This window comes from Rattus norvegicus, chromosome 20 (genome assembly GCF_036323735.1).
Source record: "Rattus norvegicus strain BN/NHsdMcwi chromosome 20, GRCr8, whole genome shotgun sequence".
Lineage (NCBI taxonomy): Eukaryota > Metazoa > Chordata > Mammalia > Rodentia > Muridae > Rattus > Rattus norvegicus.
In genome coordinates, this window is record NC_086038.1 from 28,485,298 (window position 1) to 28,499,399 (window position 14,102).

Genomic DNA, 14,102 nt, shown 5'->3' on the forward strand with positions numbered 1-14,102 from the left:
CACTTTTAGTAAGTGATGCGGTTTGTTGTGTTCTGGAGGCAGTGGCCTCTGGAAACTGTTCCTTCCCAGTACTTTGTTGGTCTGAGAACTATGCTAGTAGGTCATATTTTAGTTGTACTTTGATAGGGAAATCAATCTGATTGGTAGCTATTTATTTCTTGCACCTTTAAAACGGCTTAACTCTTCCGTGGGTATTGTATGGGTGATTCCTCAATGCATCGTCGTCGTACTGGATAGAGTATGATAAGACCACATACCATCATACTGGATAGGGTGGATGAAGCACCCTGTCATGCTTAGGTGGCTATCAAGACTTCACCCCCTATAGGTTAATCAGACACCCATACAAGAACTTACAGTGGCCGGCCAATGGAAAGCGACACTATTTTTGCTTACGATGTGCTGTGAACTGCTGCCCAGTTGTGTCCTTAGAGGCCTACATAATGAAGTTTTTTTATTTAAAATTTTTATCATATTTATTTATTTAGTCTGGGCGTATGCTACCTGTCTATATAGTGGAATTTTTTAAATTTTAAATTTTTATTACATTTATTTATTTAGTCTATGTTACATGCCTGCATAGTGGAGTTTCTTTTTTAACTTAAATTTTTATTACATTTGTTTGTTTACTTACATATTTTGTTTCTGTGTGTGCTATTTGCCTGCATGTGTAGTTCAGAGGACAACCGGCAGGAGTCAGTTTCTCCTTCACTATGTGGGTCAGCACCCTTGGGAGCAACTGCCCTTACCTGTTGAGCCTTCCTAGTGACCTAAGCTTTCATTTTCTAATAAAAAAATAAACAAAAGGACACCTTTTTCCCCAGAAGGTGTCATGGATGTTCTGCGCCCACAGCTTGTAACATTCGATGGTCGGAATTATAGAAAGAATCCTGTCCAGGAAAAGCAGCCCCAACATGAAGAGGAGGAGGATTTCTATCAAGGTAATCAATCCTAGTTGCTCTTAGGTATGACAGGGAGGACATGTTCTTTGTACTGTAGATGCAATTCTTTGCTTAATAGCAGGTCAGTGGTTCTGACAAAGCTGATCTCAAGTGAGGCGTTGTCCCTGCTTGTATTTCATGTGTCAAGATATATTTCGTCCTGTACAGAGGCTTCGGTGCCACGTGGAGTCATTTTTTCATTATTATTTTTAAAGATGTGTGTGTGTGTGTGTGTGTGTGTGTGTGTGTGTGTACATATGCCATGGGTGTCTGAAGAAATCTAAAGGGGTATTGGACTCACACAGGTGGTCGTGAGTGCTGGGATCTGAACTCAAGTCACCTGTAAGACCAATATGGACTCTTAACTGCAGAGCCCCCGTGTAGAGTTAATTATTATTGTTAATTCTTAATATTCTGTGGCAAAATTAAGCCTCTTTACCTGTGAAATTGTAAAAGAATATGAATTATTATTATTATTACTTTTTTTTTTAAAGAGTCTCTCTGTTATGTACCCCTGCCTGTCCTAGAACTCACTCTGTAGAACAGGCTGGCCTTGAACTAATAGAGTTCCGCCTGCCTCTGCCTCCCCCGTACTGGGCTTAAAGGAGTGTACTACGGTGCCTGGCTAAGAATATGAATTATTAAAATAAACCCGTGAAGGATTTAGTCCAGTGCCAGATAGCATTAACTTGTTATTCTGTTAGTTTTTCCTTCTTCTGTGTAGTCATGCCTTGAGAGTTCTCAAGACACATTTGGTAATTTTGGTTTTGTTTTTAAGATTTATTTATTTATTTATTCATTCATTTATTTATTTATTTATTTTTATGTGTATGAATACACTATAGCTGTCTTCAGACACACTAGAAGAGGGCATTAGATTCCATTACCAGATGGTTGTGAGCCAACATGTGGTTGCTGGGAATTGAACTCAGGACCTCTAGAAGAGCAATCAATGCTCTTAACCGCTGAGCCATCTCTTCAGGCCAGTAATTTTGTTAAAACAAAACAAAAAAACAAACAAAAAAAACCAACTGAATAGTTGAGGTGGATTATAACTGTTTTCAGAGCAATGACTGTTCCTTTTAGGTTCTTTGCAACTTTTCCTTTTGGTTCCTAAGGGTTTCCACTGAACCTTAAACCTTGGGGCTCACCCCACCTCCACCCCACGAGATTCTTTTTACTGTCCACTGTCAGCCTTGAACTTTGAACTTTTTGAGTTTTCTATTCTTTGTCTCTCCCTCCCTTCTTCTCTCTCTCTCTCTCTCTCCCTCTCTCTCTCTCTCTCCCCCCTTCCCTCTCTCTTCCTGTCTCTCCTTCCCTCCCTCTCTCTTTCTCTCCCCCTCTCGTTCTCCCTCTCCCTCCTTCTTTCTTTCTCTCTCTCCACCCTGGGGGGGGGCATCTCACCCCCTTCCCCCAGTGCAGGGTCTCCTCTAGGCATATGCCACTGTGCCTGGCCTCTCTTTCTCTACCCTGAGGTTGATTGTTGGCTAAGGAGGGGGCTGTTCTCCATTGAGCAATGGCATTCAGAGGTGTCATGGTTTCTTTGCAGACTCCATGGAGTACTCGGATGAGCCCTGCGGTGCCTATGAGGTGGAGCAGACCCCTCATGGATTCCGGGCCACCGTCAGTGCCCCTAGCCTGCTCTACAAGTGAGTGAGCAAACTCCCTATCAGCTTCCAGGAAACTCAGTGGGAAGCTGGCTCATCAGTCTTTCACACTCAACATGGTGATGCTTGATTCCTAATGATAAGAGTTTAGTGTTTCATGTCCTGAAATGTCAAAGGCCTGATTACGGATTAATGTAATCATTTTGTGTGTTGTCACATCCTGCTGACTTTTACTTTTAAATGTCCTTTAAATCTACATTTATCTCCACTGCCATCCCCTTCTTTTCTAGGGATTCCTTTTTAAATATGTTGATTTAATTTCTATGTATGAGTGCTTCCATGTATATATGTATACTGCCAGTGTGCCTGGTGCCCAAGGAGGATAGAGGGCTTTGTTGAGTTAACCCTCTAGAGTCTCTGGATCTCTGCTCTCTTCTGAGTCCTTACATCAAAAGTAGAATGATTTAAAAACATTTTTTTTTGAGATTTGTTTTTAAGTGGACTGGTATTGTGCCTGTATGCCTGTCTGTGCACTGTGTGTGTTCAGTGCCTGTGCAGGCTGGAAGAAGTCACTTCGTTCCCTGGACCTGGAGTTACAGATGGGTATTAGGTACCATGTGATGCTAGGTCCTTAACTCAGGTCCTCTGGAAGAGCTGTTGGTGCTTTGACCACTGAGCCGTCTCTCTAGCCCCCCAGCTCCCACTTATTTATTTATTTATTTTTGACACATGGTCTTGCTTTAGAGTTAAGAGTGACATGGAACTCTTGAGCTCTCGATCCTCTTCCCTCAGCCTCCATTTTTCCAGATTCCAGATGTGTATCACCTCACCAGGCTTGGAATGGTCTTTTTTAAAAGGAAAACGATTATTTGACAACTTCTGCTTAGAACTGACGTGCAGGGGCTGGGGAGATGGCTTAGCAGGTTGAGGCACCTCCCATGAAAGCCCTGGGAACCTGAGCTCCTCCTGAAGCCACAGAGCTTTTTCTCTGACTTCCATGTAACCTGCTGTGGGAGGTGTGCCCACACATGCATATACACATGAATACACTTAGGTGTGCACACATACACACTATATTTTAAAAACTCTGCTTTTCTACTGGAAAATTTAGTTCACCAAAGCAATGGCCAATATTGTGAGCATTCCTTGGCCGATTCTGCTTCTCCCACCCCTCCCCTCCCTTCCTTTCCCCTCTCCCCTTCTTCCTCTCCCTCCCCCTCTTCTCCTTCCCTCCTTGCCCTCCCTCCCTCTCTTTCTTTCTTTCCTTTTTCCCTTCCTCTTTAGCTTTATATTACTCTCTTTGCCTTGAGCTTAGTGTAAGAACATCATCTGATTTTTTTCAGTTTCTCATCTGTGCTATGGTTTTCCAGCCTTTGAGTTCATGTGTGTTGTGTCTTTTTGCTTTGGCTGTGTGCTGACACTCAGTCTTTCTTCATACCTGCTTAAGTTCTCCTTCCTCGAGAAGCTGGCTTTGATCCCTGCCATTCCTGCCCATCACGGAGCTGTTGTTCATAACGCCTCTCCTCAAGTCTGTGTTTATCCATGTGCTGCTTCATGGCCCCTCCACAGATGGGAAGCCTTGAAGGCAGGGCTCTGCCTGTTCCACTAACCCTTAGTGCTTATCCAGGCTACTGTGCTCTTTTGAGGATCGTCATTTTATATAACTGTGAACTTTGCATGTGCTTGCACACATGCTCTCTCATGCTTCCCCCCACACTAACTGCTAGACGAATGCTGTCAGAAGCTGAGCACCTTCTGGGCTTGCCGGGGAAGATCAGCTGGTCTGAAAAGCCCAGTCATTGCTCTTTTTCTGTCGTAGCAGATGAGTTAGGTCCACTCTGTGTGGAGAGCTGCAAATAGGAAACTGAGTGCATTTGAGCTCCTTTTCATCCTCCTTGAGAACATTCTGAAGTACTTGTTGTGAATGAAATTCTATCTGAATGTAGCCAAATGGGACACCAGAGCTAACCCTGACAGCTCACTTTCTGGGCTCTGCTGACATTTCCTCCCAGGAGACGGATTTCAGGATGACACGACATTTTCAACTTCTTGAAAGAAGAAGTGTAACTTGTCTTAAAGTACATACTTGCTACACACAGCTATGTACGTACATACGGCTGAGATGTATAAAAATTCCTCAGATGCTTACTTCTTTTTTTTTTAAAGGTTTATTCATTTATTATATATAAGTACACTGTAGCTGTTTTCAGACACACCAGAAGAGGTCATCAGATCTCATTACAGATGGTTGTGAGCCACCATATGGTTGCTGGGATTTGAACTCAGGACTTCTAGGAAGAACAGTTAGTGCTCTTAACCACTGAACCATCTCTCCAGCCTAGATGCCTACTTCTGTTGGTGATTTTGAATTCTGTAGACCTGTTCTTATGTTCCTGATGAATATATGGATAATAGATTAGATATTGGCCCTACTAGGTCTTAATTACTATATAACATTTACTGAGAAGATCGCCCTACTCTTTCCTCCATCCCCTTCCCTTTCTAAATAGGGGCTCTGTATTGGGCAGGCTGGGCTGGAACTTGTTGTTTGCCTGCTTCAGCCTCCCAACTACTGAGATTTCAGGTGCGCACCGCATGCCTGCTGGAGATCTCCTATTTCACTTCTGTGGGCTGATTTGGGTCAAGGTTTTGCAGTGCTGAGGATGAAACCTAGGGCCTCTTTGTACATTGCCAGCTAAGAGCTCATCACTGAGCTGTTTCCCCAGCCAAACATTTCACTGTTGGAATAAAAATGGCCTTAGTGGAGACGATTAGGCTTTGATCTTCCACATAAAGACAACTGGCTAAGGGCTAGGAGCTAGCTCAAGCAGTACGAGTATATGTGAGGCTCAGTTCAATTCCCGGATGCTTCCCTACAAGGATAATTTGGACATAGTCAGCTGTGGTATTGGGTGTGTAATTGAGATGGTAGAAGTTGAAATAATGTTGATGACAGGGAGGTCTTTCCATTAACTTTATCGTCCTGTGAAGGTCGGTGGGCTTTGTAGACTGAAATGTCTCTCCTGAGATCCAGTAGTCTCGCCCATGTTAGCACTTTTAATACCGTAGTTTCCAGAAGATAGTCTGCAGTGTCAGTATTATTTATACTCGAGGCCCAGACAAGGAGTATAAATAAGTCCATGGGAAGTAGCTGAAATGGAGTGCGTGAGAGCCGGGAGGGAATGGCGGAGTTGTAATGGGTTTGTCTCGTCTGCAGGGGGACCACTCTGGTAGCTGTGAGTTGGCAGACGTCCATACACAAACATCCACAGTAATAAAATGTATAGTAATAACGTAATATTATACTATATATTACACCATGCTGAAATCTCCTAAACAAACCCCTGATATGTAGTGTGCTTAACTCGGGGGTCACATGTTTGCTTCTGTTCCCCCTTTTTTGTTTTTGACACAAGGTTCTCTGTCTCTTGTCTCTGTGTCTGTCTGTGTGTGTGTGTGTGTGTGTGTGTGTGTGTGTGTGTGTGTGTTTTCCAGGCTATGCCTGGCTCTTTTTGCACTTTACAAGCTGTCTGAGTGCTAACTCCCGATCCCTTTTCTAAGCTCCTTACCCTCTGTGCTGGTCTGAGTGAGAATGGCCCCATAGGCTCATGTATTTGAATGTTCAGTTCCTAGTTCTGTTTCCAGATTAGGAGGTGTGACCTTGGAGGAGGTGTGTCACTGGGGTGGATTTTGAGATTTGAAAAGCCCACACCAGGCGGAGTCTTACCCATTGTCTACCTCAGAGTTGTAGATAAGATGTGAGCTCTCAGCTACTGCTGACAGTGCTGTGCATGCCTGCCTGCTTGCTGCCATGGTGGTCACGGACTCATCCTGTGAAACTTTGAGGAGACCCCAGTTAAATGCTTTCTTTTGTAAGCTGCCTCGGTCATGGTGTCTCTTCACAGCACTAGAATAGTGACTGAGACAGCCTTATTTAATCATCTGAGGTTTGATCCACTAAGGCGAACTTACAGTTAATTTGTTGGGCAAAGTTCTACTTGAAACTGTAGCTCAACTAGTAGCTGACAGCACTGTTTGAGACTCTATCTGATTTTTCTTGCTGCCTGCAGACCCAGATTTTGAATCTGGTTTGAGAAGTAGGCAGGTGCCGAGCGTGGATCTGTTTATGTGTTGAATCAGTGATAGCATCCTTTTGCCTGAGTGAAGATAGCATGTTCCATAAATGTTAACGACATGGTTTTCTCTACTAATATTTAACCTTTACTGAAGCGTTTTCTAATAGGGAGTGTTTCTGGCCATATAAAACTTAAGATGCATTTTTTTCTTTATATTATAGGCACATAGTTGGAAAGAGAGGCGATACCAAGAAGAAAATAGAAGTGGAGACTAAAACATCTATTAACATTCCTAAACTCGGCCATGAGGGAGAAATCGGTGAGACTTGGACACAATTTACACTTCTTTCTCTTTCTTCATTTTTTACAGATGTGCAGAAGCATACCTAACGTTTAAATTTAATTTAAGTTACATTTATTTGTTGGTGTGTGTGTCTGTATGTGCACATATGTCTGTGTGTGGGTACACAGGGTTGTGACACATGGAGCTCACAGGAAAATCTACAGATACTGGTTCTCTCCTTCCAGAATTTGGGTTCTGGGGATTGAACTCAGGTTGTCAGACTCAACAATAGTAAGTGCCTTAATTCATTGAGCTATCTCACTGCTCACTTCCAACCCCTCCCTCACCGCCTTTTTTTTTTTTTTTTTTTTTTTTTTGGTTCTTTTTTTCGGAGCTGGGGACCGAACCCAGGGCCTTGTGCTTCCTAGGTAAGTGCTCTACCACTGAGCTAAATCCTCAGCCCTGCTCACCGCCTTTTTTAAAGAAAGGGTATCTTATAGCCCAGGTTGTCCTTAAATTTACTAAGTGTCTGAGGCTGGCTTTGAAGTCCTGATCCTTTCGTCTCCATTTCCTAAGTGCAGGGATTGTAGGCATGTGCTATGCCCTTTCAGATCCCTAGACATGACAGTACGGCGGATTGTTGTTGTAAAAATATAAAAAAATCAGGGGTTGGGGATTTAGCTCAGCGGTAGAGCGCTTGCCTAGCAAGCGCAAGGCCCTGGTTTCGGCCCCCAGCTCCGAAAAAAAGAAAAAAAAATAAAAAAATGTACTGTTGTCTTTTACCTCACTAGGTCTAGCACCGCGGTGCCCCAAGATATCTGCTAGATATCTTGGCAGAAACACATCCCAAATCCTTGCCGCAGCGGCCCAGTGTCTCCAGCCGCCGCACACTTTCTTAGACTCAAACCATCACATAAAAGAACACACGGGGTTGGGGATTTAGCTCAGTGGTAGAGCGCTTGCCTAGCAAGCGCAAGGCCCTGGGTTCGGTCCCCAGCTCCAAAAAAAAGAAAAAAAAAAAAAAAGCACATACAACACAATAATCTGTGACCCAATTGGTAAGATATAATTGCCCACCTAAACATACAAAGCCTGGTACCATCCATCCCTTAAGAACATTTGTAACAACCTGTAAAGGTACAGCGTGGAATCTTAATGTCACCCGCCACATTGTCCTGCCATGGCGGTCTCTCCTTCTGTCTCTTCCTCCTTTCCCTTCCAGTTTCCTCCCTTCCTTCAAACTTCTCTCCCACCCATATTTCCTTTTCCTCCAATGACAGGCCTCCTATCCTGTACCTGCCCCTCACCTGTGTTTTACAAATTCTGTGGGGAGAAGGTTCTGGTGAAGTCACCTGATTCCTGAGTTGGCTGCTGTCCTTGGGGCAGTGGAATTAGCATCAAAATACAGATAACTCCAGGGCAAACCACAACAACAGATGGCGACCACCCATCTCTGGCTATCTATCCCATCTCTACCTGTCTAGCTTTTTTGAACCTGTTAATGTTTTTTGTCTTTGCTTGCAGTGATCACTGGTCATCATCGAAATGGTGTAGTTTCCGCGCGAACTCGGATCGATGTCCTCCTGGACACGTTCAGGAGGAGGCAGCCTTTCACTCACTTCCTCTCCTTCTTCCTCAATGAAGTTGAAGTCCAGGAACGGTTTCTGGAGTTCCAGGCGGAAGTACTGAAGAAGTGTTCCAAGGTAAGCAGAAAGCAACATCAAAAAGTAATTTCTTTTTTAGAAAGTAAGAAGTGGTTCTTAATGAAAACAGGAATATAGACATATCTGCCAATGTGTTCTCATATAAGATTCGAAGCATTTCCCTTTTAAAATTTGTTAGTGTGTACATGTACATATATGTGTAAATGTGTGGGCTGACCAGCCATGAGGAGGCCAGAGGTTGGTGCTAGGTGTCTTCTTTTTTTTCTTGGTCTCTACTTTTATTTTGAGATATGGTCTCTGTTGAATGTAGAACTTGACAGTTGCCAGTGCTGGTCCCCGTCATCTCCCCCATCTCCTCTACTTACCCGTGCTGAAGATACACGTGTCTGCCACAGCACCTGACTTTCAGACTCTGAAATCAGGCCCTCTTGCTTGTGCAGTGAGCGCTTTATCTACCGAACCATCTCCCCAGACCTACCTCTGTTCTTCTAAGTTTCCATTATTTTTATCTTATTTTATGTATATGAGTGTTGCCTCCCTGTGTATGTCTGTGTGCCATGTGTTGCCTGGAGTCTGAGGAGGCCAGAGAAGAACTGTGGATCTCCTGGGATGGAGTCGTATGTAGCTGAGGAGGACTTTGACCTCTGGCTCCCAAGTACTGGGATTACAGATGTGTACCACCTTGCCTGGCATAGAAGGCCATTCCTGCATGTATTCCACACCATGGCTTTCGGGTGTGGAGGAAGGAAGTACCAATGGTCTGCTGACCTGCAGGCATGGCTCACTTGGGGTTAATACTGTGGGACAGATAAATTTGTGTGTGGACTCGTAGGGCTGGAGGGATGGCTCACTGTTAAGAGCACTTGTTCTTCCAGAGGACTCAGAATTAGTTCCCAGCACAAAGGGCGGATCAGAACTGTCTATAACTCCAGTTCCACGGGATGCAGTATCCTCTTCTGGCTTCTGTGGGCACCAGGCCCACATGCAGTGTGCATGCACAGAAAAAGTAAAATAAGCCAGTGTTTAGAGTGGTCACATAGCAGTGAAATTCTTGTTACTATGATAATAACAGATAAACAAAGTCTAGCTATGTGGTAGCACACGTCTGTAATCCAAGCATTCTAGGGTGAGACAAGAGAGTCCAGGGTTCAAGATCAGCCTGGGGTAAATAGACTTCCAAACAAAACTAGAAAGCAAAAGGGATAAAGGCATGAAGCACTTACACCCTGTACTTTTCTTCTTACCACACACGAAGCGCATGCTGGAACCCCAGCAGTCAGGAGGTCAAAAGCAGGAGGAGCTTGTGTTTGAGGCTAACCTGAGCTACTTAGTGAGACCGTGCCCAGAAAACAATCAGCCCAGGTTGGCGTATGTTGATTTCACACTCTGCTTTGTTTAGACAGCATTCTCTCATGAACATTGCTGTGGAACAAAAGCCTCTGTTTCTGCTGTTCTTTGGAGATCACAACAGTTAAGACTAAAGGAACAGACTTCAAATGACATGGCTTTTTCTCCTTTTCCCTCCATCCCTTCCTTACACACACACACACACACACACACACACACACTCACACTTATTTTCTTTCTTTTTTTTTTTTTTTTCTTTTTTTTCCGGGGCTGGGGACCGAACCCAGGACCTTGCGCTTCCTAGGTAAGTGCTCTACCACTGAGCCAAATCCCCAACCCCTTATTTTCTTTCTTAACCACTATTCTTACATCAATCCCGACAGCAGTTTCCCCTCCTTCCTCTTCTCACAACACCTTCCTCCCACTCCCTATTGTCTACTCCCATCCACTCCTCTATTTCTGTTCCAGAAATGACAGGGCTCCCACCAGTCACCTATGGACTATCAAGTTTCAGTAAGACTAGGCACCTTCCCTCATACTGAGGCTGGATGAAGCAACTCAGTAGGAGAAAAGGGTTTCCAAAGCAGGCAACAAAGTCCGAGACAGCCCCTCTCCCCCTGTCAGGAGTCCCACAGAAGACCAAGCTACACCACTGCAATCTGCAGAGGCCTAGGCCGATCCTGTGCAGGCTCCCTGCTTGTTGGTTCAGTCTCTGTGAGCCCTGTGGGCCCAGGTTAGTTGGTTGTCTGGGTTTTCTTGTGGTGTCCTTGACCCTTCTGACTCCTACAATCCTCCTTCCCCAGGATTCCCTAAGCTCCACCTAATGTCTGTCTGTGGGTCTCTGCATGCATTTGATCAGTTGCTGGGTGAAGCCTCTCTGATGACAGTTGGGCTGGGCAGCAGTCTACGGGTATAGCAGAACATCATTAGGAATTGTTTTCTATCCTACGTCTCTGACTTATCCAGCCTGGTCCTGGTCCTCTAGGCTTCCACCCAGGACAAGGATCTCAAGCTTGACCTGTCTTGGTTGGCCACTCCCACCTTTTTGGGGAGCGAGGGCTGGTTTTTTTTTTTTTTTTTGGTTCTTTTTTTTTGGAGCTGGGGACCGAACCCAGGGCCTTGCGCTTCCTAGGTAAGCGCTCTACCACTGAGCTAAATCCCCAGCCCCGTGAGGGCTGGTTTTAAAGTAGCGTTTCTCTGTGTATAGCCCTAGAACTTACTTTTATCTACAGGCTGGCTTCGAACTCACAGAGACTTGACTGCCTCTGCCTCTCAAGTGCTGGGATAAAAGGTGTGTGCTACTCCTGGCTCCTTCCTTTTTCTGTAATAAGGACTTTGGCAGTGTTGCCCAGGCTAGGTTCTTCTGGAACTCCTGGGTTCACAGAATCCTTCTGTTTCAGTCTCTGTGTTGTTGAGATGACAGTGTGTGACATCCCTAGCTCAGATAAGTTGGTGCTTTGAGTGTTACTTAGTATTCTGTTTAATGTGGTCTTTCTTTCTGTTTTTCATTACAGTAGTGATGCTGTTCTGACTAGTTTCTTACTTAATTCTTAGAAGTGAAAAGGAAGTATGCATTTGAGTATTTATTTAAATTATCTTCAAGAAATTTATGTTTTCCAAAGTAGAATTTTCTTTTGGATTCTTTCTCTACTTTTGTCAACACTACACTTCTGTGTATTGTTCTTGTCACAGGAAAGGAGGACTGAGGCAGAGGTTTGGTTTCCAGGCTCTTTGTCCAAAGGGAACCCCGCCGCATTGTAGAGTGGACGCTGTGCAGGGAAGGTTTCGTTAGGTCGTGGTATTTTCAAGTCACTTGTCTCTGAAGCTCTTGCAGGTTCTGCATATAGGTCACAAATAAATGCTTCAAGCAGGGTGCAAGCACAGCTATAAAGAGTGAAAAGATACCACGTCTGTTCTGTACACCAGATAGTGCAACCTAATGCCCATAGCATCAATCCTCTCAAACTAGTTTGCTGAAGCCTCTCCAGAGGCTGGTGAGGGAGATGGTGGGGGAGAGGTGTTTGAGCCCAGCCAGACAAACTTGAGGTCAAATGCTGGGGTCACATGGCAGAAGGAGACAACTGACACCCCCCACCCCCCCACACACATACCATACATATACACATACTCACCACACACACACACACACACACACACACACACACACACACAGGTTGGGGGGACTAGTAATGGAGCATTCTTGCCCTACCAGGGGACCATACTCCTAAGAAAACTAACGCTTTCCCACCTGGCAGCTAATGAGTGTCCGTAGCTCCGTAGCTCCCTCTGTGCTGGAGTGTTCCTCGCTCTCACCTCGAGCAGGTCTTGTGCAAGCAGCCACAGCTGCTGTGAGCTGGCGAGTGCATTAAAGATGGATGCTGTTCGCTGTTTGCCTGTGGACTGTCTCTTCTCTTCTTAAAGATTTATCATCTATTTAGGCTTCACTGTACATGAATATTTTGCCTGTATGTAAGTGCCCATGTGTGCAGGGCCTGTGGAGAACAGAAGAGGTGGGTGGGTACCCTGGAACTGTGAGCCACCGTGTGGGTGCTGGGACCTGAACCTGAGTCCCCTTCGAGAGCAGCCAGCACTCTTAATTGATAGCTCAGCTATCTTTCCAGCCCCTAGACCTTAGGATCTTTCTCTTCTCTTTCCTTTTGTTTTCTAAACCTTGAGAGTTTTGTTTTGTTTTGTTTTGTTTTGGTTCATTTTTTCGGAGCTGGGGACCGAACCCAGGGCCTTGCGCTTCCTAGGTAAGCGCTCTACCACTGAGCTAAATCCCCAGCCCCGAGAGTTTTTTAAAATATGAATGATCTACTTCTTAAAAGTTGAGAATTTTAGAAAGTTCCTCCTTTGTTTGCCAGGATGGAAGGCAGTGAAAATAGCTTTGGAGGTGTACATCTCTATTTTCTAACAGACATGTAGGTTTTTGTGTCTGTCAGCACTGTTCAAATCTAGGGCAGGCTCATGGCCACAGGCAGGCCCTGCAGGCTCATGCATCCTGTGGCATTCATTGTTGTCTTCCTGAAAGTCACACGATAGCTGCCTGAGATGGAGTCACACAGACAGGCCGTTGACACGAGACTCTTTCCCTAGTGCTCAAGCAACATCTGTCCTGTATATATCAGCAGTCTTCGATGGGCTACCATTCTGCTTATCTGTCTCTTTGTTATAGGACATCATTGGGACTCTTCCAAACTTTGGCAATTATGAGTAGAACTGCTATGAACAATTGGCAGAGGTATTTATAACAACAAACTTAGATTTCCTTACAGTCGATGCCCAGGAATAGGATTGCTAGTGTGTGTCGCAGGCATGTTTAACCTTACAAGAATATTACCAGGACCGATCCGTCTGCTGAGAAGGCTCAGTGGGTAGAAGTCTTTGCTGTGTAAGCCTGACAACTCCAGTTTGGTTCATGGAAATGGAACCCACATAAGTTGGGAAGAGAAAACTGAGTTCACAAAGTTGCCTTCAGACCACTGCATGAGTTCTGTGCATGCACACACATTTTTACCACTCCCCCCACCACACACACACACACACACACACACACACACACACACACACACACACACACATTCTTTCAAGAATATTTGCTTTGCAAATATTTTCTCCCAATATGTAGCTTGTGTTTTTATTCTCTTACCAGTATTATTTGTGGAATAAAAATATTACATTTTGATGGTCTAGTTTATAAACATACAATACAAATTCTGTATTGTAGGTCTTTTTATAATTTATTTTTATTTTAAGTACGTTAGTGATTTGACTGTATGTATGTGTGTGTGAGGGTGTCAGATCCCCTGGAACAGGAGTTACAGACAGGTGTGAGCCACCATGTGGTTGCTGGGAATTGAACTCAGGACCTCTGGAAGAGCAGCCAGTGCTCTTAACCACTGAGCCATCTCTCCAGCCCCATAGGCCTTTTCATGTCACCACTAATAATTTTTGCACAGCTGTGAAATGTGGAACTTCATTTGTGCTTTCTTTCAGGTTTTGTTTTGTTTTTAAAGATATATTTAGGGGTTGGAGATTTAGCTCAGTGGTAGAGCGCTTGCCTACCAAGTGCAAGGCCCTGGGTTCGGTCCCCAGCTCCAAAAAAAAAAAAAAAAAAAAAAAAAGATGTATTTACTTTCTGTATATGAGTACTCTATCTGCATGTACAACTGTGTGCCAGAAGA

The 14,102-nt window shown here is 44.5% G+C and overlaps 1 protein-coding gene across 11 annotated transcripts in view; it reads left to right on the top strand.

Annotated features, from left to right (window-relative positions):
• Ascc1 (activating signal cointegrator 1 complex subunit 1) overlaps nt 1–14,102 on the top strand; it is a 90,152-nt gene that overhangs the window by 1,254 nt on the left and 74,796 nt on the right. For 6 of the 11 annotated variants that reach the window (XM_039098614.2, XM_006256404.4, XM_063279072.1 and 3 more), the window contains exons 2-5: nt 825–941; nt 2,491–2,590; nt 6,846–6,943; nt 8,432–8,610. In XM_039098614.2, coding sequence (XP_038954542.1) covers nt 825–941; nt 2,491–2,590; nt 6,846–6,943; nt 8,432–8,610 — 494 coding nt within the window. The remainder of the gene's footprint in view (nt 1–824; nt 942–2,490; nt 2,591–6,845; nt 6,944–8,431; nt 8,611–14,102) is intronic. The other 5 variants (XM_006256405.4, XM_006256407.5, XM_063279073.1 and 2 more) reach the window with 1 other exon arrangement.